The sequence below is a fragment of the Budorcas taxicolor genome, chromosome X (assembly GCF_023091745.1).
Source record: "Budorcas taxicolor isolate Tak-1 chromosome X, Takin1.1, whole genome shotgun sequence".
Taxonomy (NCBI): Eukaryota; Metazoa; Chordata; class Mammalia; order Artiodactyla; family Bovidae; genus Budorcas; species Budorcas taxicolor.
In genome coordinates, this window is record NC_068935.1 from 113,310,892 (window position 1) to 113,337,839 (window position 26,948).

Below are 26,948 nucleotides of genomic sequence, written 5' to 3' on the forward strand. Positions count from 1 at the left end.
AGAATCGATGCTTTTGAACTGTGGTGTTGGAGAAGATTCTTGAGAGTCCCTTGGACTGCAAGGAGATCCAACCAGTCCATCCTAAAGGAGATAAGTCCTGGGTGTTCATTGGTAGGACTGATGTTGAAGTTGAAACCCCAATACTTTGGCCACCTGATGCAAAGAGCTGACTCATTTGAAAAGACCCTGATAATGGAAAAGATTGAAGGCAGGAGGAGAAGGGGACAACAGAGGATGAGATGGTTGGATGGCATCACCGACTCAACAGACGTGAGTTTGGGTGGACTCTGAGAGTTGGTGATGGACGGGGAGGCCTGGCGTGCTGTGGTTCATGGGGTCGCAAAGAGTCGGACATGACCGAGTGACTGAACTGAACTGAACTGTGGTTCAGCCAGTAAAAAATCTGCCTGCAATGCAGGAGACCTGGGTTCCAGTATTGTGGTCTGGAGAATTCCACAGACTGTATTAGTCCATGGGGTTGCAAAGAGTCAGACATGACTGAGTGACTTTCACTTTCACACTTTCACTTTCAGAATCAACAACCACAAGAAACTACCATTTAAGAGTCCCACTGACAAATATAAAGGGAATAAACCAAAAGCCCCAAACAAACAAACAAACCAAAAATCAAACAAACAAAAAACTCTGGAATTTCCTTTTGGATACTAGGAGAGCTTGACCTTGCTAACAAAAGTACCTCACCTGTTTTAAAATTTTTCTCCCCATTTGTCTGAAGAGAGATCTATATAAGGACTGAAAACCAGGCAATTTTTTGGCATCTTCATATGAAGAAAATTAGAAGAGGAATTCACGTAAAGGCTGGAGTGTCTTCTACTTTCGCTCCCTGAGTCCAAATGTCTAAAACCTCAAAAGCACCCAGAACTTTCTTTGATGGATGGTGAAAAAGCAAGAGAGAAGGATTTGGAAAGCATGTGGAATTACAGAAGCACTCCCTAGGAAGTATGGTTTAAGCCCACTGGGACACTTTATCATCCCCTCCAGCCTATTTATCTTGGAACGTTATTTCTCCAATTCACCACAGGGCAAGGAAGACAGGTAATTATCTGTAGAGAAATATTCTATAAATTGTATCAAATAACAATTGTGCAATAAGACAGAAAGCCTGGTGAAATCTCCAAGCTTTTTTTCTGTTAAATGAGCATTTTAATAGCATATTTTTGAAGAGATCTCTTACCTTGACAAAGTTATTATTTCCTGGGATTCTTTTACTAAGACTCTCAACAGTAGACTGGGTTCTTAGGTCAAGCCACACTATAGATCAAAACACAATAATAAATATGAAAAGCTTGATTTAAAAAAAATCAGACCTTAATGAAATCACTATCAAGGATAGGAGACCGATTAGTTTCTATAAGCAATTAAAATGCTGTAGCTTACCAAAGACAGATATTAGAAAATTAGAAATGAATGGGCATATTGTTAGAAGAGAGGATAAATTTATGAGGGAGAATTTAAAGCTTTTATGCAAAATTATAGACCAAGTTAGGAGAATAATACATACCTTAGGGTGCTGATTTTGTATCCTTTTTATAGAAAAAGATGAAAAAAACTGTTTTGGATATGGACTTTCTATGCATACACGAGTGCAGAAAAAAATATAAATGCAAGGCAGGCTAGTTGCCAGGGCAAAATGCACAGCTCAGGATGACTGTACTAGGTATAAAAGGCTGTACCTTGGAAAAACTGGGTAGCAATTTGTGACAAAGTAGAGAGCCTGACACTATTATAGAGGGAAAAAATTAGATTCATTTGCTTATGTACAGAATGCTTATTTATATTAAACTCTTTCAAAGTAGACTAGAATCCAGAATCATTACACGAATCATTTAAAGGTCACCATTCTTTCTCCTTGCTAGATTATAAAGTAAACTCTCCATTTTAACAGATCAACCTTGTTTTTACTGAGTAACTATCACTCTCTTTCTGATCTCCCTAGTAGGAAGTTGTGTTCTGCTTTACGACAGCAGGCTTGAGAAAGAGAACGCATTAAAGGGTATACAAACCAACTGTGAAAGATAAACAATAGTATCAGCTGAGCTTTATTTGTCAGATTTCAGTTCTGAACCAAACTTTTGTAACTTTGAATATGTGAGTGCTCACTCGATATTTTTAGGCACTGACTATGCTCAGACGGCTCCTGAAAACAGTCTATTTAAAGGGCACCAGGAAGATCATGCATGCTTGTCTGCTACCCATGTGAGTGCTGGCCGCTACTGTCTAGTTTGGTTCACCCTTAACTATACTATGCCTTTGTCTTCATTTAAAAACCAGTTACTTCCTGTTGTGGATTTTAATCAATTCTTTTTAATTACTTAAAGCATTATTTCCCTTGAGGGCAGTCTGTGCTTGATTTTGATGGTGGCTACTTTGCAGGAGAATTGAATCAGGGACTTCAGGATACTATACTGCTGTGGTCCCCAATCTTTTTGGCACCAAGGACTGGTTTCGTGGAAGACAATTTGTTCCAGGACCAGGGAGGGGGAGAGGGGTGATGATTCAAGTGCAGTAGAGTTTGAGCTCTTACGAGAATCTAATGCTGTTGTTGATCTGACGGAGGCAGTAATGTGAGGGATGAAGAGTGGCTGTAAATACAGGTGAAGCTTTGCTTGCTTGCTTGCCCTCCATTCACCTCCTGTTGTGTGGCCCAGTTCCTAACTGGTCACGGACTGTCACCAGTACTGATCCATGGCCTGGGGGTTGGGGACCCCTGCTATACTGGTTTCCAAAGTAAAAAACAAGGCTCTTCATCACCAAGGAAACAGGAGGCAAAGAGGAAGCCCATGGAAATACACAGCCAAGCAATGACCCCTGCTCTTTGCTGCCAGGCATCCATTCTTCCTGCTGCTGGGAGCTGTAGCTCTGATTCTCTTTAGGAAACCACCTCTCCTTCAACCTCAGCTTGAGATTCCACCCTACCCTCGGCTCTAGAATCTTGTCCCCAATGATTGGTTCAGGTGTAGTCAGATTAGCCTGCCTGAGATTTTTGTGCTTAGTCCGCAACAGTCCCTGTTCTCAGCTCAGCTTGGGAGTGTGCAGCTGGGACCTGCTGTGCCCTGGAAGAGAGCTGAATCGGCCACACCTGGAGTGAACCTCAAAGAGACAGACTGGTGGGGGACCCAGGTGATACTGTCTGACTCAGGAATCAAACAGCACCTGAACAAAACTACTCAAAGAATTCCTGTTTTTTTCCCCTTATAACTTCATTTTAGTTGGGGCTGACTTTTCTATGACTTGCCCTGGGATGGATACAAGCCATTAGCAGAAGCATCATGGAGTCTCCAAGGTCTCCTGTGTCCAGGGAACACAGCAATCTATCCACTTTGTCCACAGAGGCAGTAGTGTGTGACTGTGACCCAAGGGGACCTTCCTCATAGGCAAGCAACCCTAGCAGGTGTTAACGGCTGGACCAGAGTAGTTGGGCAAAGTAGAGGCATTCTAGAGAAAGGTTTCAAATCTGTGACAGGTAGAATCCACAAACACATCTCAATCCTCCATGTTTCAAACTACAGTGGGCTAGGGGTTTAAAAATCAATGTAACTTTGATTACCTATGAAAAAAAAAATGAAATAAGATGGGTTAGGATGGAAAATGTCAACATTCACTGAACTCAGCAGGATAAATATTGACTTGTGAAACTTTGTTTTAGTTATGCTGGTTTGCTGAATCATGAGGTAAAATTTATTTTTTATCAAGGGACACTGCTAGGCTTTAGGCTTTTTTTGCTTACTGATCCAAAGCCTTCCAGATCAGCATTTTTCTATATTTTAATGGACATAAAAATTACTAGGGAGTTTAAAGATAAATCCCACTGCCAGAAATTCTAGGACAATAGGTCTAGGGAGGGGGCCCAGAAATTACACCTTTTAAATAGATGTCCTCTTTTTAAGAAACACTGCAAGATTCAACAGCAGTGGTTCTGATCCAGAAAGCACAGCTGAACCACCTGGAAAACTTGAAATCACACATCCTGGTCCCTACATCAGAGGATTCTTATTTTATTTTTTTCCTTTTGTGGCCATGCTGCATGGCATGTGAGATCTCAGTTCCCCAACCAGGCAAACGAACCCACAGCCCTGCAGTGGAAGTGTGGAGTCTTAACCACCAGGTAAGTCCCTGCATTGTAGGAATCTGGTTGCGAGTCCAGGCAAGAAGAGACTGAGTCCTCCCACCTGTGTTATTCAACGGTCTGCTCAAGCTTGAGAACCTCTTTTTTAGGGCACGTTCTTTAGGACACTGAATCTGTTCCAATTGTTAATTTCAAAACAAAACTAGACACACACTGATGATCAAGTGGCTCTGTGATTCTATTGCTCTTGGACAAGGACTACTTAAGTTAACGGAGCACCATGCTCCTCACTTAAAAGCTTCAAAGTACCCACAGTACTGGTATCTGGTACCAGTATCTGGTATCCACAGAATGAATCCCTCACCGAAGAGAGTCAAAACACTGGAGGTGAAATCTACATTTTTGACTTTGCCGCCAACAAGCTATGTGACTCAAGCAAGTCTCATTTCCCTTTAGGGCCTGGGTTTTCAGAATATAAAATAAGGCAGTTTAGACTAGATGGTCTCAGAAATCCCTCTCCTTCCATTATCCCATGATCACGGAAGGCTGGCAGAATTTTTGTTTTTATAACTCGAGTCTAAAGTGATTAGAATACATGGCATGAATTAGTAAAACTGCCAAAGAGGAAAATGTCAGTGGTCGGTACACTACCAAGCAATACATAAATGCTTGAAATTAATTGAATTAAGAACAAAGGAAAATTAGAAAACTCATTAAAGGAGCTACGATGGCAGAATTACATGAGCAGAATAAGAGACCAAAAGCCAAAGAGAAGATCCCGAGCAGGAGGACTAAGCCCCATGTAGAGGTAATTTCTGGGAACAATCAGAAGAGGTGCTAGATCCAGAACCAACAGCAGCAGTCAATTTTCCCCAACACATCTGAGTTGGAAGCTGGGGGCGAGCAAGAGCCAGAGCACCAATACCTGAGCAAGTGCCAGCAGCTGGAACTGAAGAGCCAGAGGGAACAACGGCAGCTGGATCTGAAGGACCAGGAGAAACTGGAGCAGCTGGAGCATTAGGAGAAATAATGGCAATTCATGCTAGAAATGGTCAGGTTCAAGATTTGTGTTCTCTTCCTGACCATTTAGGACATGGTGGCTCACATGGGCAAGTTCATCAATGAACAGTTTTCTACCCATTTGAGTGTAGAAAAAGATAAGGAAGAGACGTGGAGCAGAAGGGTAACACGCTGTCCAGTCAGTCTCTGGTTCGATAGCATTTCCGGCTGGACAAAGATCAGGTCAATTCCTGCTTCTCGTTCAGATGACTCTTCCCTACCTGGCCACACAGTCTGTGTCCCAGTTAGGAAAGTGGCTCAGTTGGTTATTGACTGCTGACCTGACCGCAGAACTGAAATGCTGTGTGATGCAGTGAGTGCATCACTAGGGGATGTATGAGTGGAATGTTAAGGGAACTGCTAGTCTCTGCAGAAGTGGGCAGGGCACCCATAGGAAGACAAGTGGCTTTGGGAAGGCAGTGCCCCAGGAAAGCACTTCCCTGGAAGGGTGGCCGGAGGTACAGTCCACAGAAAGCAACAGCATGTCTAGAGGGAACAGGGAATTGCTCAGTCCCAAAGTGATTCAGAAAAACATTGGAAGGAAAACAGAGTCCAGAACACCATACAGCCTGTTTCTAGAAAACACGTCCCTTACTTAGACTAAATAAACTGGATTTAAATGGTTCCCACCACCAAACGAATAGGTTCCAAAAACCCAACTTGGGTGACCTGGAATTTGTCTTTGTATTAAATGAAGTCATATCCAATATATGTCTCATTGATTTAGTTTGTTCTGAAAAACAAAGTTTTAAGAGTAAAGAAAAATGCAGTTGCCTCAAAGCCCATGGGTCAAGGTTAATTGAGTGATGTAGTAAAGAGTATAGGGGAAAAAATCTGTTTTAGAATATTTAGAAATTTGAATCAGTTTTAGTTAGTCATAACAATAGAAGGAAAATGTACCAAAGAGGGGGAAAAAAACCACACTAGAGATCATCTAAATTATTTTCAGTTGACTAGAAGCAAAGACAAATAATACAGCTCCTAGGGATGCATTGGAGAAGGAAATGGCAACCCACTGCAGTGTTCTTGCCTGGAGAATCCCAGGGACGGAGGAGCCTGGTGGGCTGCCGTCTATGGGGTCGCACAGAGTCGGACACGACTGAAGCGACTTAGCAGCAGCAGTAGCAGCAGCAGCAGGGGTGGTTTGCTACTGGCCTGACAGTGAGATAAGGTAAGGCCACAGGTTATGGAAGAACTAAGCAAGGACTGCTGACAGTTAGTTACACTCAATGTTACTGGGTTGCTTTCCCCACAATGGACATTAAATCTAGGAAACCAGATTTAACTGCTATGTGTTATGGTAATTAGCCAAAAGTTAAGCTATAATAATTAAGCTGGCTATGAGGTCTTTTGCAAAGGGGAAGAGACTTTCCCTCAGCTGATGACATTTTCTGAAATCAGGTGGGGGCCAAAAGAAAAATGGAGAGTTGGGGGAGGAGGCGGTGAATGAAAACATGTATGTCAAAATTTGGGGGCTGAAACCTATTTCAGCTTTTAGGTGTATAAATGTCAAGATGCCAATGGCTGACGTGAGTGCATGTGACCCCAGGTAGGCTCTGCGATTCCCGTAAGAAAGAACACCTGTTGTTTAAACCAGCCATTTCATCTGGCGTTCCTGGACTGAAAAGGTCATCAGCCAATTCAGAATAGGCATCTGTGAGACCATGTGGCCATGTTCTGAACACTTACTGAAGCCTGACAGTCTGCTAGGCATTAAGTGTCCTATGTGTATTAATTCATTGATCCTCAAGCCTATGAGGGCTGCTATAATTTCTCCAGCTTAATCACTCAGGAAACAGGCACAGAATGGCAGGCAGTAAGTGGAAAAGGCAGAATTTGAACCCAGAGTCTGAGTCCAGAATTAAATCTCTATGATATAGATGTAACCAAGAAGAAGTCATAGCTTTAAATAGAATATGAAAAAACATAGCTCCAAGTTGAATTCTAATTTTGTTTCTTTTTATTTAAACTGGCAGAGTTGAGGAATTCAAGCACCACAAAATATGGCAGTACTTCTTTACCCAGGATTGAAGGAGATGTAAGGCATTCAAAGAACAATGTAACAATAGACATGACAAAATGAAAAATAAGGGGATTGTGACAGAGTGGAATACTCCATATTTTAACAAAAAATAACAATCTGCTCCCTTCCCAAGAAAAACAATACCAAAAAAAACACCACACCTTTGTTGTTTAAGACCAAGTGTGCTTAGGAGTTTTAGGAGGTTTGCCAGCTATGGTTTTCTTTCATGTTGATATTCTGAAACATATCCCAATTCCCAAAAAGATAAAAGAATTGAGCTCAAGGTTCCTTCAGATCTCAACAGATGACTAACCAGAATTAATCATTGGCCTGGGGTGAACTAATATGCAAAAATTTTTTAAAAAGGCAAAGAGAATGACCAATGTCTAAAACTGTCACTCTCTGCATAAAAAGTCATGTGTCACAGGAAACTTTAAATCCAGTACCTTAGAAAAAATGTTTGTAATACCATTTAAAGAAGGAATAATGGCTGAGAGACACATGATTTTTATTTCTGTAATATACTACAGGGCTCACATCAGTGACTCTGGCCTCCCTGGATATTAGTCCTTACTATGAATAATATTTTGACATCAAATCATGAATTGTGTTCAACAGAAAGCTACCACGATGAGGGTCCTGTTGCACTTGGCTTGCCGTGCATACCAAGCAACTTCAGTAGTGAGTGACGAAACTTAGCCAAGAAGTGGGGAAAGAGCTGGGCCATCCGAGTCAAGCCAGAATGTTTCCCCGGCAGCATCAGTGAAATGTGTATATGAATTTGCAAAAATATCAGTTGATTCAAGCCTTCCCCCACTCAACCTCTGAACTACCTGTGGAGCTTTGTGCTTCTTTATCGGTTTAGTCTGTGGTACATTTGTCAATCTAAACTTCCTTTTCAATACTATTAAGAAGACAGCAAAGCCTTTAGACCACTAAAAAAAAAAAAAAAAGGTGGTTCTGGAAGGAAAAGGCTTAGAAAAATGGTGGGGAGAGGAGTGGAGGGAATTCTTTGGAAAATATTGATGAAGATAATGCTGAAAGGGAGAGAGAAAAGTCAGAGGGATGAGGAAAATGAAAGATAAGCGAGAGAAGGCAGAGGGCTGCTTCAGATCCAGGGCCACAAAGCTGCTGCAATCCATCTGTGAGACCATCACAGTAAATGGCTGCATCATGGCCCAGGGACTAGGAAGGAGGGATGTGTTTTATCTCCACCTTGGGTACCATACCAATGTTCACCCCGCCAATCACAGAACTAACATAGAAACGCTAAGACAATATGAAGCTTCTGAAACAGACCATCTGTGCCTCAATGGATACCTTTGCATGTTTTTCTATCTCATAAGCATACCGTTACAAAAGATGTCAAACGACAAACACACCCTAATGACAAGGAAGAACAAATAGCCTTTCTTGGTCTTCAAGGTCTTCCCCAAGCCTGTTTCATGTCCACTAACAGGACCCCGAATTTCTCCTCTCTATTATTGTACAGGGGCTGAGTGAGTAGATTACCTATCAAGGACCCCATAAAAATGGTGACATAATAAAAAGCAATTAAAAAAAGAAGACTGGCCCTCTCTTGTGCTTGCCTATAACAAATACTGTGCATCGGTTATATAATTTACTTAGTAAACAGAGAGAAAAATGAAGAAGCGCAGTACAGGCATTGAGTGAGAAAAGGTTTACAAGAGGAAGGGACAAGGAAGGAAGAAAATATATAGATAGAGAAAGAGGGGAAAAGTGAAAAACCCACTGGCCATGATATACACGAAGACAAAGAAGCTCAAAAAAAGATATGTAAAAAGCTGATTCTGTTTCATGTTGTTTCAAGATAAAGCTGCTAAAGATTTCATATTGTGTTCATATTCTCAACTGAAAATTTGCATGGACATATGCCACCTTAGTATTTCCTGGGTGGAAGAATATTAGAGGCAGCATTTATCCTTGTCATGACTTAGTGGCATCTCCTCCCAGCTAATTACTCTCTGTCCTCCTTTTCTATTCTCTTTCCTTGTCTAGCCTCCAAATTTCTCCCCCTAGCCTTCTCTGTCACCAAGGCAAGCATAGTAACTGCCTGGTTTGTCACTATCTGCCTAGGGGTCATCACAGAACCTGTCTACAGAAAGGCACTTAAACTTCAGTTGCACAAATTAATGTAACCTTCATTCTTATGGTGAATTCATCTATAATAAACTGAGACTATATTAACAACTTTTTTTTTGGATGCACCACAAAGCATGCAGTGCCTTCAAGTTCCCTGTCTTAGTTCCCTGACCAGGGGTCAAACCTGCACCCCTTGCATTGGAAGCATGGAGTCTTACCCACTGGACCACCAGGGAAGTTCCTGTTATCAACTTTTAAGTCTACATTTTGAAAGAGCTCTTTATAACAGAGCCACAATTCTAATTGTCCAGAAATGAGCTTTAATTCCAAGTCCCATATTCAGCTTGGCCAAGAGAGAAAGTCATTTTTCTCTCATGTTGGCACTCTTTAAATATTACTTAATTTCCTTCTGTTTTCTCAGGCTAAAAATCTTATAGCCCTGTTTTATTTTTGCCTCATGTTTATGCCCTATTCAATTTCCAAACATATCAGTTGTATCTTTCCTCTGAAAGGTCTGGCCAATTTGTCTCTCCAGTCTTACTGTTCTAATCCCATCAGCTCATTAGCAGTTTCAATGAACTCCTTTGCTAGATTTTACTGAAGAGAGTAATCATGTCCTTTTTAATATAATTACTTACATGGTAGGATTTCAATGCTTCCTATTTGTCCTTCCTTCCTGGTTCTATTCCTTTTTCTTTCTTTCCTGCCTTCTTTTTAAAAGTCATTCTATTTTCCCTCTTCAGTATACATTATTTACTCTTTCACTGCTTAGCCTAGAGACCACAACATGCATCCTTGACAGTACTGGGACCACAAGACACTTTAATCTCATCTACTACATATTCCTTTCATGTACTATTGTTGCCATGTAGTATTTAAAATTTTAATATATTTTGAACATCACAATACATTATTTCATACAGTCAAAATTCAGTTAGAATGACCTACGTATTTTCTCTTTCTTGGCCTCTGTATTCCTCCGTGCATTGCCTAGTTTCCACCTGAGAACATTTTTTTCCTTTTACCAGAAAAAAAACTAGTTTTTCTTTCAGTAGGGGTTTGCTTGTAATGATTTTTCTAAGTTTTGGTTTGTCGTTGCCTTTTTATATTTTACCTTCATTTCTTAAGGATATTTTCACTAAATATAGAATTCTAGGTGGATATTATTTTCTTTTAGCACTTCAAAGATTTCATTCCACTGTACTCTGTTTCCATTGAGAAATCAGCTAGAAGTTTTAGTGTTGCTCTCTTCAAAGTCACGTCCTCTGGCTACTTTAAAATTCTTTTTATCTTTAGGTCTCAGCCTATGTTTGTGTATGGCTTTCTGTGTATATATCTTGCCTGGGGATTCATAGTGCTTCATGAATTGGTGGCATATTTTTCAACAGTTTTGAAAAACTTTTCTCTCTCTCTCACTTTCCTTTTCTTCTGGGTCCCCAATTAAAAATATGTTGAACCTTCTTATCTTACTCTATATTCCTCTTAGATACTTTTCTACATTTTCTAAACCTTTGTGTGTCTGTGCCTCAGCTGTGTCTAATATGATGTAAAACTCATCAATGGAGTTTAATACCATTATAAAATTTCTATCCTTAAATTTCTAATTGTTTGCTAAGATTATCAATCTTCCCCATGAATTTCTTGAACCTGCAGGTCATGGTTAAAGTCTGATAACTCTAATATTAGGATTTCCTATGGGTCTGTTTGCAGTGTCAGTTGTTTCTTTTGGTTTTCAGTCATTCTTGTTTTGAACGCCTGCTATTTTTTAAATAGAAAATTAGAAATTGTAGAAGAAAAAGGAACGAATAAATAAGCACATCACAAAAAGTCTTCCTGGTAAAACATTTACTGAAATCCTTCACTATAAGTATAACTTCAACTAACCTAGTTGCATTATTTTAATATGACAACTCGAAGTCCAAAGCTGCAGTATTCAAAGTTTAGAGTTTAACAAGAACTTTCTGGTTTCTGTGAGTAGGCCCTTCCTTTCATGAGGGGGAAAACAAAAAGTATTACTATTCAAAGTTTAGAGTTTAACAAGAACTTTCTGGTTTCTGTGAGTAGGCCCTTCCTTTCATGAGGGGGAAAACAGAAAGTAAAACCCTATAGGGTACCCTAAAAGGTATAAAAAGTTGGCTAACATTTGTCTGTGAAAGAATACTCTCCTAGTCACTAAAATTGTAATATCCTCCTTGTATTCAAAATGAGCTGCTCATGAGAATGAGAAGAAAATAAAGATTCAAAAGAGGTACTTTGTCTAATACGACCTTTGGCTACAATTCTTTCACCTTTTCTTTGCATCTTTAGTTTTTTATCACAAGTACAGAAGACATACTAAATGTTTTCTTGTAACACCTTAATTTCTTAAACACCTTACTTTTTTTATAAAGATTCTTTCCAAAGGATTCACGCTACTCTTACAAAACACTTTTTAAGCACATTTTCTGCTTGAACGTCACTTTTTCCAATCTATACTAAAGTTAACTGCAAAGTAAAAATTGCTCACTCCATAAATCATTCCATCTCTGACAACTTCTGTCTCCACTCCCCAACCCACAACCTGTTACTTTATTGACCAAAGAATGGTGCTTTTCTATTTGTGACAGAACGATGCCTTTTAGTGATTGTATATTTAGAACAAAATCTTCCTTTTAGTAAGTGAGAGTGTCATTCAGTGCTCAATTGTCATATGCTGCTAAGAGTGAGACTAAAATATACATGGTTATTTCCACTGAATAAAGCATGATATCTAATGGTGGTATGTTTGAGATTCAGCCTTTCCACCCTGTGGACATAACCACATTTATAGCAGAAGGAGCTAAAATGATGAGATTTTTGTTTTCATAAGCTCAGTAGAGTCGATTCAAATGCCTATATGGGAAGAACAAGTACACAAGTACTTTACGGAGAGGTGGACATGGGACTGGGAACATGTGTAATCTTGAGTTTTGAGGGGAGGAGGAGGTAAAATCTCTTTTAGGTGTCAGAAACAGCAGGGATCACGAAAAGTTCTAGCCATACTGATTCATTTATCTAATACAAATTATCAGGAAGGGGAGAGCAAAAAAAAGAGTTAATTCAACATGGGAATAACTATCTGAAATTGGTAAATATATAACAACCCATTTCTTAGAAAACTCTTTGAGATTATAGGAAACATGACTACATGCTCTTTGAGCCAGATGTTTTAGCACGACCACATCTGCAAGTAGAAAAAGGCCTTGCATTTGACATCCACGCACAACAGCTTACCTACAGCATTGTAGAGAGGTTCTCCAGTTAACTTGTCCCAGACTACGGTGGTTTCCCTCTGGTTACTGACACCAATAGCTTTCAAGAGAAAATTAAACAGAAAAGAATTTAAAAAAAGAAAAAAACAAGCAAAAATCTGAGGATAGTTCTCTTTTTTTTTATATAGGCACAAGTAAACATAACAATGTGGGGGAAAAAAAGACATTTGGAACATTAGTAGTGGTATTGAGTTGATTTTCTTCAAATGGCCCCAGGAAAAACAAACCTCCAAGTTAAGCTTCTTTTTCTTTCTTACAGACTCCTTCCCTCTTTACTATCAGCACACCATGACATAGACCCAGATCAATAGTGAAAAGAAAGACTCCCAGGTTGGCTTATAAAAAGGGAATGCAATAACTTCCCCAGTTTACAACACCCTATTTATTATGCTGAGGCGACCAACAATAACCTCATTCATTTATTTACTAACTGCTACAAGAAATTTCCCTCTGTGTGCACACACACATCTGCATTTTAAAAAAACAGCCACCAATAGAATCCTTCATGCTGAGTAAACTCATATTATGTTTAGTTAGAAATTCAATTTTTTCATGTATTTTAATAATAGTTTATGAGACATAGAGTTTGAATCAGGCATAAGTACAATATGTGATGGCAATTACCTCATACTAACCTATATACAACTCAAGGGCTATAGTTACAGTAAGTTACTCTAAGTAAAATACCATTCCATACCATTTTATTCAGTTTAGCTTGATTCAGCTAAATTGGAGGTTTTCAGACTTGGCTGTACATTAGAATCAACTGCAGAGCTTTTATAGAATTCTAGTGCCCAGGGCCTGGAGCAAACATTTTCATTTAACTACCTGGGGTAGCACTGGAACATTGGTATATTTTTCTTAATACTCCCCACATGTATAGAGTTGCATATGCTGGGCTAAAGGGCTCTTTCAGAATTTAACCTTAAAGGCAATATAATCAACCTATCTTATGCTCAAATCTCTGGAATTGCCTGTTACGAGACCATTCAGACACCTTCTAGTGAAAAGATACTACCTTTCACGAGGCAAACCAATCTATGCCACACAGCTTTTCTATTTGAAAAAAATCCTTTTCCTCGTCGTTTCTGCCTGTCGATCTTTGCCACACTCTTTGGAGATACAAGAATAAGGTGACTCCTTCCACAGGTCAGCCTTTCACACTTGAAGCAGTTCTTCTGTCCCTCCAGGCTTCTTCTCTTCCCTTGCCGAGGCTGAACAATCCAATTTCAGTGCACTGCCCCGACCTCCATACGGCATGGTGTAAAGTCCCTTCACCATCTCCCCTAGGAATATGCAACTATCTGTCCAAATTACTCACACTGTACCCCAGAATAAACATACTAGCAACGTTCTGACCAACAGAGATCTGAAGGGGACCAGCAGCTCCCTTGTTTTAAATCATCTTCATCCAACGCAGAGTTACTCATTGTAACACCTTGCCTAGACGTACAAAGATGAATGAGATTCCATTACCAGGAAACTTAGAGGCACAGGGTGAAAGGAATAGATTTGGGGGTGATTTTTTTTTTTTTTAACAAAAGGAAGATAAAAATGTTTGCAGGGATACAGGAAGAGAAAGAAGAATATGGGGGTAGGGGAGGAAGGGGTCTGGAAATGAATGGGACACCGTCCTGATTCTTACAGTAACAGAGGGGATGAGATTAATACCCAGGGAGGAGCTTCACTAGGTCAGAAGCTCATTCGCTGCCCTTGTGATGGAGGGAAGGGGGCAAGAGATACAGACATTAAGAACAGGGACAGGAAGTTGAGGAATTTAGATGCCAGAACCAAGACTTTCTCTATGAAGTAGCATACAAGGCGATCTGCTAAAACGAGGATTGTGCAATTGGGCACTATTCAATAGAGCTCAGGCTCCAAAGCCAGACTGCCTCTGCTTTCTAGCAGTGTAACCCTGGGTCTCAGTTTTATCTTCTGTAAAATGGACATCACCAGTAACTCCCACCTTGAAAGTGCAAGTGTTAGTCACTCAGTCTGTCTGACTCTTGCAACCCCACGGACTGTAGCTCTCCAGGCTCTTCTGTCCATGAAACTTCCCAGGCAAGAATACTTGGAGTGGGTTGCCATTCTCTTCTCCAGGGGATTTTCCTGACCGAAGGATCGAACCTGAGTCTCCTGCATTGCAGGCGGATTCTTTACCGTCTGAGTCACCAGGCAAGCCTTACCAGGTTCCAAAAAGGGAAACTTGAATTGATGCCTATTGAAACAGTGCCTGAGAGGACACACGTATATCCATGGCCAGTTCATGTTGATATATGGCAGAAACCAGCACAATATTGTAAAGCAATTACCCTCCAATTAAAAATAAATAAATAAATTAAAAAAAACAGTGCCTGGCACACAATAACTACTCCATACATGTTACTTATGGCTGCCGTTCAGTGTCATCATTTCTATGCAGACAGTGGAGTGTCAGTCGCAAGGAATGGGACTGAACGAAGTAGGACACTCAAAGGTAAAGGAATTCCCTAGCAGCACTGTGGGCACAGCAGAGGCTAGAGACCTCAGCAGCACCTTGGCAATGGTTGTTAAGGTGAACTTCACAATGAGGACTCATCAGGAATTCATGCTCTACTAAACTCTCCTATTCTTCCCCACTGCATTAATTAGCAGTTAACTAGTTGTCTGTTTCCTGAGTTGCAATCCTGGAGTTTCTATTCTACGCCCTTCAGGCTACCCTTCTTTTTTGGTTCATTCCCTGGTGGCTCAGATGGTAAAGCATCTGCCTACAAAGCGGGAGACCCAGGTTTGATCCCTGGGTCGGGAAGATCCCCTGGAGGAGGAAATGGCAACCCACTCCAGTACTCTTGCCTGGCAAATCCCATGGTTGGAGGATCGTGGTAGGCTACAGTTCATTGGGTCGCAAAAAGTCGGACACAACTGAGCGACTTTACTTTTTACTTTCTTTCACCTGGTATTTAGAACATCTAGAACTATTGCCATCTGAGTCATCAGTCACAGGTTCCACTCTGACCACTTCTTTCCCCTCTCTCTCAATTTGGTTCCTTCGTGCCAAGCTAAAGTGCTTTTATTGCAGACAAAGTCCAGAGAACCAGCTTTCTCAGGACTCTCTTCCACACAAACACGTCTGGCACTGGTTTCTCTGATACAGGTCTCTGAACTTCTGAACTTCTTTCACAAGCTGATTACTTGCCATTTTTACCCTAAAATGCTCTAGGTGTTCTATGCTCCTGAAAGAAACTTTTATTGACTGCACAGGTACTTATCTTAATAGTTTCCAATTTTAATTCCCTCTTTTTCAGAATAACATGTTTAGGTTTCATAATTTGCCACCCTAGTCAAGCTACAATAAGAGCATATGACATACAAGTCTTTTAGCTATAGATATTGTAATCACTGGCATATATAAAACCCAATGTATAAAAAAACAAAAACAAACAAACAAATAAAACACCCAATGTATTACTCTTGTATCTGGCAGATATTTTTTTAGGATTTTGTTTTCCTCAACACTGAGTGTAGCTATAAAATTAACTAGTTAAATGCTACATTTAAAATCGGGTTAAATTTTGCTTAAGATTGCCTGTGAAAAGTTATAACTGCAGTTAAGAAAATATAATGAGGAAAAAGCCTTTGGAAATAGTCCAGAATGTTATAATTGTTGTCTTCGTAGAATTATAGATGACATGCATCCTTATTTAAAAATAAGTTATAATTTATAATTGGAACACATTTCTGAAAAAAAAAAAAAAAAAGAAAAACACACATAGTAAAAGAAAGTGGCTCCAAGGTAAAGAGTATGCCTGCCAATGCAGGAGACACTGGGTCAGGACTATCCCCTGGAGGAGAAAATGGCACCCCACTCCAGTATTCTTGACTGGAGAATCCCATGGACAGAGGAGCCTAGCGGGCTATGTCCATGGGGTCGCATAGAGTCAGACACAACTGAGCGCACACACACAAAATAATACAATCCCTAGAGGAAGGCTCTGGGACTACTGGAAGTTCCATGTAGGAAGCAGTATAAAGCTTTTTAAGAAAGTACCATCTGGAAGATGTGTGCTTATGGCAAGTTGTAACAATTTCAAATGATAGCTGGCAACTGCTGAGAAGTGCTTTGGGACAAAGAATACCTTTTCTGAGAGGCGATTTCCTTGTTTTGCAAGGGTGTGAGAACTACTATCTAATCATTTAGGATTTGATGCTCTCAACTTTGTAACAGTGTATTTTGTGTTCTGTTTGTACCTCCTGACAGAGGATGAATGAGAGAGATTATCTGGTTTTGTCACTCTGTATACTTTTTATTTACATTTTTTATTGGGGTATAGCCAGTTAACAATGTTGAGCTAAGTTTCAGGTGAACAGCAAAGGGACTCAGCCATAGATTTACCTGTATGCATTCTCCCCCAAACTCCCCTCCCCTCCAGGCTGTCACAGAACATTGAGCAGAGTTCCCTGTGCTATAAGTAGATCCTTGTTAGTTACCTCTTTTAAATACACCAGTGTGTATATGTCCATCCCACATTCCCTAACTATCCCTTCCACCTATCCTTCCCCTTGGCAGCCATGAGTTCGTTTTCTTAGTCTGTGAGTCTCTTTCTGTTTTGCAAGGAACTCTACTTGCACCTGTTCTTTTAAGACTCCATATATAAGGGATGTCATACAATATTTCTCTTTCTCTGTCTTACTTCCTTCACTATGACAATCTCTATGTCCACCCATGTTGCTGCAAATGGCATTATTTCAGTCTTTCTAATGGCTAGTCAGTCTGCATACTTTGTATTTCCTTCAGTCCAGTGACAGGCAAACAGAGCTGCCCAGCTCTCTAAGCCAAGAAGGAAAGCAGCAGCCTATTTGCTTGTCTTGGGCTTCTGTGAGCTGTTAAACTGGAAAGTGAACTCTGATTTTAGAGACCTTGTTTGTAGGGACCTGAAATCAACACACTTCGGCTGATGAGGACGACTAAAACCAATGAAACTGGAGTTTGTAAAAGAAATACAACCAGCTATGATGAACTCAGTGATTACCAGGTAAGTGATCAATGAGTCACTCTTTAGTAGGGAAAAAAAAATCATTTATTTGCTACACTAGAACTCAAAACTCAAGCCATTTTGAGGTTAACATCTGTGTGGCTCAGGAAAGAGAGGACTGGACCAGGAGACAGGGCGGCTGAGCATGCATGTTATCCACCACTAAAGAGCTCCACAACCTGTGATGGCTTCCTGTCCCCTCATCCGCAACTAGGTTCAGGTGATGGAAAATCCTTTACATCACGAGGCCTCTGTGACCTAGAGCTCTAGCCAAAGCTTGGCCCTTGACAGTGCCCATTCAAGAAATTATCTGGGAAAAAAAATTTTTTTAGCACAATTGGCCTGATATGGATGGGCTTGTGGAATGTTCTCTTCCTCGGCCATAGGCTGAGAGTTGTTGAGAAGGAAGTGCTCGGTCACTTTGGTTAGGGTATAAGTTTCACACTGGCCAGACACGGAGGAGCAGAGAGCAGGGAGCTATGTGTTCAGTGCTCTTGAAGACAGTGCAAGTGGAAGACAAGTTACTTGGACTGCAGTTATGTGTCATCTTCAGGAACACCACAAAAACAAGAGAAAAAAGAACCACCTGAGTAGGTCCAGAAGGCTAACACACTGAAGCCTACCTCACCTGTACAGGAGGTAGAATGAGGTCAAAATCATGGCCAGTGGCTCTGGAGTCTACATTCTGAACATGGCGTTCAGCCACCTAGATGATTAACGTCACTGGTAATGGATATTTTGACAACAGGGTGTGCTGCTGAATGCCTCATATGTTTACACTGTTTAGACTGTGAAAGCTGCGAGGACAATTCAAGAAAACTGACCAACAATCAGTTTCACATGCAACTCTTCTAAAACTTGGTGAATGCAACTCTAAAAGAAGTGTGAAGCTCTTCCCTTAGATGTAGGAATAAAATGAGGGTAGGATATTAAAAAAACTGTTAACCTATATCAAACTGCCCGTGGGTATTTCTTGTAAAAATCTGCAGTAACAGAAATATCACTGTTAACAGTATACTATGAATTTGTAATGGGATTGACATGTTTCTCCCATTTGACAGCTGTACAACCCTATTTGTGCTCCACTGTGTCCCGAGGGCACTTAGCACGTTGTAGGCATTCTGAGTTTGCTGAATGACTAGTTTTGATTGTGCTTAGTCTTTTTTTGAAATGACTTTTATTTAGGGAAATAAGAGAAACTCTGGGGGAAAAAAAATCAATGTTTCAACTTGGGAGTACGAGTCAATTTAAGAACCAAGATGACATGAATTAAGGAACCACCACCAACAACAACTAATTATTCCCTCTACCTAGAGACAAATTAGCCAAGGAAGAAACAGAATAGCCCTTGAATGATGAGCTAGAAACATTTAAACTCTAAGGAGATGGCAATAACCACATTATGCTTTCACCCTTTACACTAGCAGCACATCAATTTTAGATGTCTGGGTTATTTTTTCCTCCCTGTATGAATGGAGCAAAGTCAAACATAGGCAGATATTCTATTAAAACTACTAGGAATGCACAGAGGCATCTATAATAATCTCACACTCTCAATTATTTTAGGGCAATTTCATACATGAAGTGTTTTGATTTCAAATAATCTCTGTCCACTCCAAGCTGTTCCTATTCTTTCTCTCCTCAGTAAAGAGCATCTCTATAACCATCCAAGAGCTCCAGGAAAAGAAATCAAGTCTCATCTGTGACCCATCTCTCCCCCTCACCCCAGTACTCTCTCTGCTCCCCTGACATCCAATTCATCAGCAAGGTCTGGCCCTTTCTCCTCACTTTCACTACAACCACTGTTGATCAAGTCATCGTCCTTTCTCTCTCAGGACTTCCAGAGTGGTCTCCACACTGGTCTCTTTGAGTCCATACTTACACCTTTCCTATCCACTCTCCACGCAGCAGTCAGGGAGTTGTTTCTAAACTGCAAGTCAGACCCTGTTATCCTCTATCAGCTCACTTAAAGCCTTCTCATGGCTCCTTGTGACACTAAGAACAACATCCAAACTCCTAATTGACCAACAAGACCCTATCCACTTTCCAGATTTCAATTCCTACTGAAAGCTTTTCTCAGGTTGTAAGAAACAACACTTCTTTTACGTTGTTTTTGATATGCTGGCCTTCTTTCTGATCCAGGAATTGGCCAAGCTTATACCCACTCAGGACCTTTGCAGATGCTACTTTCTTTTCCTCAAACACTCTTCCCCCAGATATTTGTATGGCTGGCCCCTTCTGGCCTCCGAGACATCAGAAAAAGTGTCACCTCCTCAGAGAGGCCTTCTCTGGCCTTCTAATCTAAAGGAAGCCTTTCTCCATATACTCTACCATATCACTGGGTTTTATTTTCTGCATGGAACTTATCCATATCTGAAATTAGCTAATATTTCTCTGCTCTTCTTGGTGGTCTCAAACGCACCAAAAGCAAAGAGAAAAGGGACCTAATCTTCCTGTTTATTGTTATATCCTCAGTTCTTGAAGAAATGCTTGCCATTGCACAGGCAGTCGAGTATGTGCTGAATGAATGAATGAATTTAATTGAGATAATCACAGAGAGAGTAAAACATTAAAAATACCTTTTATGTTGGAAATATCAATATTGAGCTGCCCGAGTTTCTCACACGTTTTCTCTATACACTCATAGACAGACTGCAGAATTTCCTTAGGGTCCTGCTCCACCCACCTTCAAACAAAAGAAAGTATTTTGGTTAGTCCACAAACAAGCAAGACAGATATAATTTATTACTCTAGAGATGTTCACTTATGAGGGTGTGGCTGCATAAACTGAAGAAAATCAGATAAGCAAAGCATATCCAATATTCTAAAGAAAGGACTTAAAGAAGGGCCAATTTCCCTTACATTTTTATTATTCTTCATACAGTAATTAACCATTTCAAAGGAGGTAATACTAGGCCACAAACAGCAGATATTCTACCTGTTTTAAAATCATTTTTTCAAATCCAGTAAGAAATAAGTTCCCCAATTCTTTATATCTTGTAGGTCTGATGAAATCTGATAGTATTCACATTTCACTAGTCATTAGTCATTTTTAAACAGACTAAATACAGATATTATTCTTTGGACACACTGACTGATTTCCTTGCTTACATATTTGTTTGTTTATTTATTTATGAAGCACAACAAATTCTGAAGTCAAATAAGTATATTAATCACTTTTGTCATGATTTTTCCTAAAATGTTTTGTTAGAAAGTAGGGAAAAATTTTTTTAAATTCCTTCCAAGAACTATGTCATGTAGACAAGTGACTGGTCCAAGTTTTCAGACCAAATCCCAGGGCAATTGTACGTAAGGTACAAGAACCACAGAAGGATGAATGGCTCATAATAAATGAGAACAGTTTATATCTGAGAAAAACAAATGGCATACCTTATCTATGGAAAAGTAGAAATGACACAAGTTAAAAGAATCCTACGCTACAATCTGGAAGTAGCAAGGGAATGCCAAATGCCTTTCTTCTCAGCCTTCCTCCAGGTCTGCCCAGCTTTCCCCCAGGCCTGCCCAGCTTTCCCAAGCTATGAATTCTGTCTCTACATTTTCTCTTTCCAAAAACCCAATCTCCTTCCACATATTTCTAATTTCTATCCCTCCAAGACTAACTATCCTCTCTCTTAAACTGCAATGGGATCAGGTCTATGGACAGTCATTCCAATGCTAGTAACATGTCAATAACTTTTATTATTAAACAAAGGAATTCCCTGAAACAGAGGAGAACATTTTTAATGGAAAATCTGGTAAGGCACTGCTTTGTTTTCCTCTTTCTTAAATTGAAGTAAACTTTACAATATAATGAACAGATCTAAAGCACACACATTTGTTGAGTTTCAACAAATGCATATACCAATCTAACCCACATCCAGATATAGAATATTTCCATTGCACCAGAAAAGTTCTTTCATGCATTCAAGTCAATCACACACTCACAGGCAACCACTTTCGGGACTCCTATCATCCTAATCAGTTCAGCATCTTTTAAAATTTTAGATAGTCATATAGGATGTAGTCTCCTATGCCCAGCTTTTTTTCATTTTCCATGATAACAGAGATTCAACCATGTTGTTGCATGTATCAGGCCACTGTTTTAAACCTGCCGAACAGTATTCCATTGTTATTGTTTACTGATGAATAGTATATTCATTGTTTACTGATGGCAAACATTTGAGGGGTTTCCAATTTTATTATGAACAAAGCTACTATAAGCATTCATGTAGATAAGCCTTTCTATAGGCATATGCTTTCACTTCTCTTGGATGAATTCCTAAGAGTGGAATGCAGCAGATATATGATTTATTTGATAAGAAACTGCCACACAGTTTTTCAAAGTGGTTGTATCATAAATATCAATTTTTGAACACTGTACAGTACATGTATATGTACTATATAGAGCATATATATTATTAATACCACAATTACTACATATGAACATTATTTCCCAAAAGGATGATTTAGTAGCAGATGTTAAGATATATGAATTTAAAAAAAAACAAACCCGTTTCTTTATTTAAGGAAAAAACCTTCATGTGCAAATCAGGAGAGAAGCAGCTTGACAATAATGAAGACATAAAACTAAATGACTTCAAAGTCAATGTGGAATTTCTGACATCTAATATACCTTTGCTTTATTACTTTACTACTCCTTTTCTGTCCCTGAATTTCTAAGCCATCAGTCACATTTTTGCTGACCTACCAAGTTAGTGCTTCTTTTTTAATATATATATTTACTGATTTATTTATTCTTTTTGCTAAGCCAAGTCTGAGTTATGGCACATGGGCTCAGTTGCTCCTTGGCAAGTTAGATCTTAGTTCCCTGACCAGGGACAGAAACCAAGTTCCCTGCACTACAAGGCAGATTCTTAACCATTGGAGCATCTGGGAAGTCCCAAGTTACTGCTTCTTTTCTTGACTAATACCTATTCCTTGTCTTCTCAGGAGGGTGTTTGGTCAAGCTTACTTTACAGAGACATAGGGCAGGTGGGTTGAGATGGACTAATAAATATGAGGTATCTTTACATATTAAATTAGGAAACATACCCTTCTCTTGGAAACTCTTGTTTTATTTCCACTTGATGATGACTAAGTAGTTCGGCTGTTTTTGAATTGAAAACCTGAAAAATATATTGCAAGAGTAGAGTAAAAAATGCAGGTAGACAGCAAGGATGTTCAAAAGTTATTCGGCAACTGAAGTTCTTATTCACTGATAGAAAAAGCATTTCAGAGGAAATGCCTGACAATGCTCTCTTCAGATAGAATCATGCAAGTTACAAGGTAGCTTCAGAAATAACTTCTTTTTAAATAAATGAAAATCTGTTAAAGATAAAGCTGAAGAGGCAATTCTTCATTCTTTAAAAAAATGGTTCCAGATGTAGGAAATTTAATACATCAACCAGTGAATAGTATGGATTTCTTTTAGAGATTAGGAAAACCAAAAATAAAAGAGCTGGATCAGTGCTGATAGTGATAGTGTCAGGTTCTATTCTGCATCCATCTTGCATGTAGAAACAGGAATCATAGATGCCCAGGCAGGAAAGCAGCCTGTGTAAATTCTTTTGAAGGAAAGTGTAACAGTGCATCTCACTCTTACGAGAGCCAAGGAGAGTCATTATCAGGAAGGAGAGAAGAGGACCGACCGTGGCATCAAGCTGAGTGCTCTCTCTGACGTGAATTGGTGACTCTTGATTATAAAACATTAAAACTCGTGGAGGAAAGCTACCAAAAAATAAGTGCAGTACTAGCCTCTGCAATTTTAACACCATTAAAATAACGCTTCCTGAAAACCTAACAACTTCTTTTCCAAGTATTATTTTTCACCTGGGTATATCTATATTTAAGTATCACATGGCTTAGTCTTTCAGAGTTAAGAGTTCATATTTTAATTAAAATTAACTTCCCCAATCACTTTAATTGCAGCAGTAAAGTCACCTCCAATTAAGAAAATGTTTCCAGGCCTACGTTTCCTGTGGGAGAAAATTCCTCGCTGAAGACAGACTCAGAAAGACAAAGTAGTAAGGGGAAACACATGGGGAGTCTTGTTGCTGTTCACCTCCCTACTCACTACACACATCATCTTTTGGGGAGGAAGTGATAAACATAATGAAAGCAAGAAGGCAAATTCTCAAGTCCTCTGAGGAGATAAAATATCTCACAAGTCAAAGGTTAACCTGACACATCATAAATAAAAGGCATTTGGCAGAAACCGGTGTAATATACCAGTAATTTACAACTTTAGCATTAGTGTAAGTTTCTAGGATGTCCATTCCATTTGTCCCATTTTATTTTCTAAAGTTTCTCTAGGGCCTGGAATAGTGCCCGGCCTAGGGTCGGTAATTAATAAATATTTGTTGAATATCTAAAACACTGTGGTCTATCAGGTACTTATTAGGAGATACATTATTAAATAAAATGGGAAATGGTTATATGGCATAAACTCTTAATAGGAAGCCATAGTTGTATGTTTCCTCATATTACTCCGGTTCTCAAAGTCTGCTGCTGCTGCTGCTGCTGCTGCTGCTGCTAAGTCACTTCAGTTGTGTCTGACTCTGGGCGACCCCATAGACAGCAGCCCACCAGGCTCCCCCGTCCCTGGGATTCTCCAGGCAAGAACACTGGAGTGGGTTGCCATTTCCTTCTCCAATCTGTGAAAGTGAAAAGTGAAAGTGAAGTCACTCAGTCGCGTCCGACCCGTAGTGACCCCATGGACTGCAGCCTACCAGGCTCCTCCATCCATGGGATTTTCTAGGCAAGAGTACTGGAGTGGGGTGCCATTGCCTTCTCCGTCCCAAAGTCTACAAGTCCCCAAAGGACCCTGGAACAAGAAACAAGAGAGGTGGGATGGGAAGGGGGAGGGAGGCTTAAGAGGGAGGGGATACACATGTAATTATGGCTGAAATCAACACAATATTGCAAAACAATTATCCTCCAATTAAAAAATTTTTTAAAATAAGGTGTGCCTTTTTGGTGGATGGATTCATAAAAGACTTTGACAGTGGACCTCGGGAGCTATGAATGGAGTAGGCTTCCTCTTCCATCACCCCCTAGTTTTAAGTAGGCTAATGTCAGGACCCTTACGCACACACACAAAAATGGGTTTAAAGGTTGTTGAAATAGGCACAGAAAAGGGAAGTAATTTGGCAAATCCTATGTGGCATATTAGAGCGTGATGTCTGATCACAGAACATGTAGATGTAAGAGGATGAAGTCTGGACCTCTCTACTTCTTTAGAGCTCTGACTCTGAGGGGAAAATGGACATCACCTTTAGGTGTTTAGGATCTGACCCTGTGCATCACTCCCCAGTATATGGGGCACATTTTAGATTTACTATTTTAGAATCTGCAACTTGCTTCATGGATCATCATCCAACAAAAATATAATGCAAGTCACAAATGCAAGCCACATATAATTCATAACATAATTTTGTAATTTAAAATTTTCTCACAAAAAAACAGTAAAAAAAAAAGCTGGTAAAAATTAATCTTATTAACATTTTTAAACCAATATATCTAAAATCATTTCAACAGGTGATCAATACAAAATTGATTAGCTTGTCTACTTTTTTAGTACTAAGTCTTTGAAATCTGGTATAGACTTTATACTTCTGGTCCAACTCAATTCAGACTAACCACATTCAAAGTGATCGATAGCCACCTGAGACCAGTGGCTGTCATATTGGACAGTAAAGTTGTGGAGTAGTGCTTTTCTCATATACCTAGTTCATGTGAGGAACTGTAATGAAGCCTCCTGATTATCCATTTGTCTGCAGGTGGACAAGTATCCAAAGTAAGCTAAGGATGTTTCCATTAAGACTCTATGGCTGGTGGGTGAAAGTGAAGTCGCTCAGTTGTGTCCGACTCTTTGTGACCCCGTGGACAGTAGCCTGCACCAGGCTCCTCCGTCCATGGGATTTTGTAGGCAAGAGTACTGGAGTGGGTTGCCATTTCCTTCTCCAGGGAATCTTCCCAACCCAGGGATTGAACCCAGGTCTCCTGCATTGTAGACAGACACTTTACCATCTGAGCCACAAGGGAAGTAGGTAACTCCAATGACAACACATTGCTGCTGCTAAATCGCTTCAGTGGTGTCCGACTCTGTGAGATCCCATAGACAGCAGCCCACCAGGCTCCCCCGTCCCTGGGATTCTCCAGGCAAGAACACTGGAGTGGGTTGCCATTTCCTTCTCCAATGCATGAAAGTGAAAAGTGAAAGTGAAGTCGCTCAGTCGTGTCCAACTCTTCGCGATCCCATGGACTGCAGCCTACCAGGCTCCTCCATCCATGGGATTTTCCCGGCAAGAGTACTGGAGTGGGGTGCCACTGCCTTCTCCAGACAACACATTACCCAGGAGCAAAAATGCTAGTCTGTTCTTTTCAGGTAGATTTCAAAAGCCACTGTCACTGAAAGATGGCAATGGCTATACAATTTGCTTTATAAAATGAGTAGCATGGTCATTCATGTAAAAACTGTTAGATGGCAAGGGAGAAACACCCCTGAGTTACAGATGCTCCTCATCTTTTCACCCTTTTCAAGTTTGAAACTCAATTTAAAGATCAGTCCAAACTGCAGACGCACAATGACACAGAACAGAAACTCTCTTTTAAAAAATTCATGTTAAGAAAATTCATTTAAAGAAATACACAAAAGTTTATGGGATCTGGAAGAGATCTGAGCCAGTGTTCAGCGTCCTCCCCGCATCTCTAGGACCCTTCAGAAGCCGGGAGGGAGGGAGGGATAGAGTGTTTTAACTCAGTCTCTGGACCACACCCTACCTTAGATTTCATATTTTACTGACTTCAGCTTCCAGATTTAAACTCTTCTAGAAGTGCACTTAACCATGGAGTTCCAAGGCAGAAAGCAAAATGACAATACAAGCTGAGACCCATTGACCTAATGGAATGGTCTCCTACTTACCAAGTGAGCTCCGAGAGATGGGATAGGACTGACAAACAGGGCTAAGCTCTAGGTTTTCTAAATACCAGAGCTTTTCCAGTACAAAATCATACTGGGACTAATTATGATGTTTTCATCCATTAAGTGACAGCAAATATGAAGAGGTTTTCTAACATAGGGCTGCCTATACTATCAAGAGGAGGAAGGACATCCAACCCAGACCTGGGGGGAGATGGAGAAGGGCTCTCAGAAGATGTAATTTGCAGATGAAGACTGGGAACAGTGGGGAAGGTAGGCTGAGGCAGGCAAAGCAGCTGAGGATGTGTGTGTGCAGTGATCCATGTAAGATGCCTAGAGGTGTCTTGGCAGCCGTGGGTACTGAATGAAGTGCATTGCTGAGATATTCAGTTTAGGAGGTATAAGTATTTAGATGCATCAAGGGGCTTGGATAGGGAGGAATGACAAAAAAGGA

General features: G+C 40.1%; 1 protein-coding gene across 4 annotated transcripts in view; it reads right to left on the reverse strand.

Moving 5' to 3' along the window:
- Positions 1–26,948, reverse strand: part of GK (glycerol kinase) — a 75,418-nt gene that overhangs the window by 40,623 nt on the left and 7,847 nt on the right. For 2 of the 4 annotated variants that reach the window (XM_052662862.1, XM_052662861.1), the window contains exons 2-6: positions 22,627–22,700; positions 20,154–20,260; positions 12,525–12,602; positions 5,013–5,096; positions 1,196–1,272 (exon numbers count right to left, since the gene is read on the reverse strand). In XM_052662862.1, coding sequence (XP_052518822.1) covers positions 1,196–1,272; positions 5,013–5,096; positions 12,525–12,602; positions 20,154–20,260; positions 22,627–22,700 — 420 coding nt within the window. The remainder of the gene's footprint in view (positions 1–1,195; positions 1,273–5,012; positions 5,097–12,524; positions 12,603–20,153; positions 20,261–22,626; positions 22,701–26,948) is intronic. The other 2 variants (XM_052662864.1, XM_052662863.1) reach the window with 1 other exon arrangement.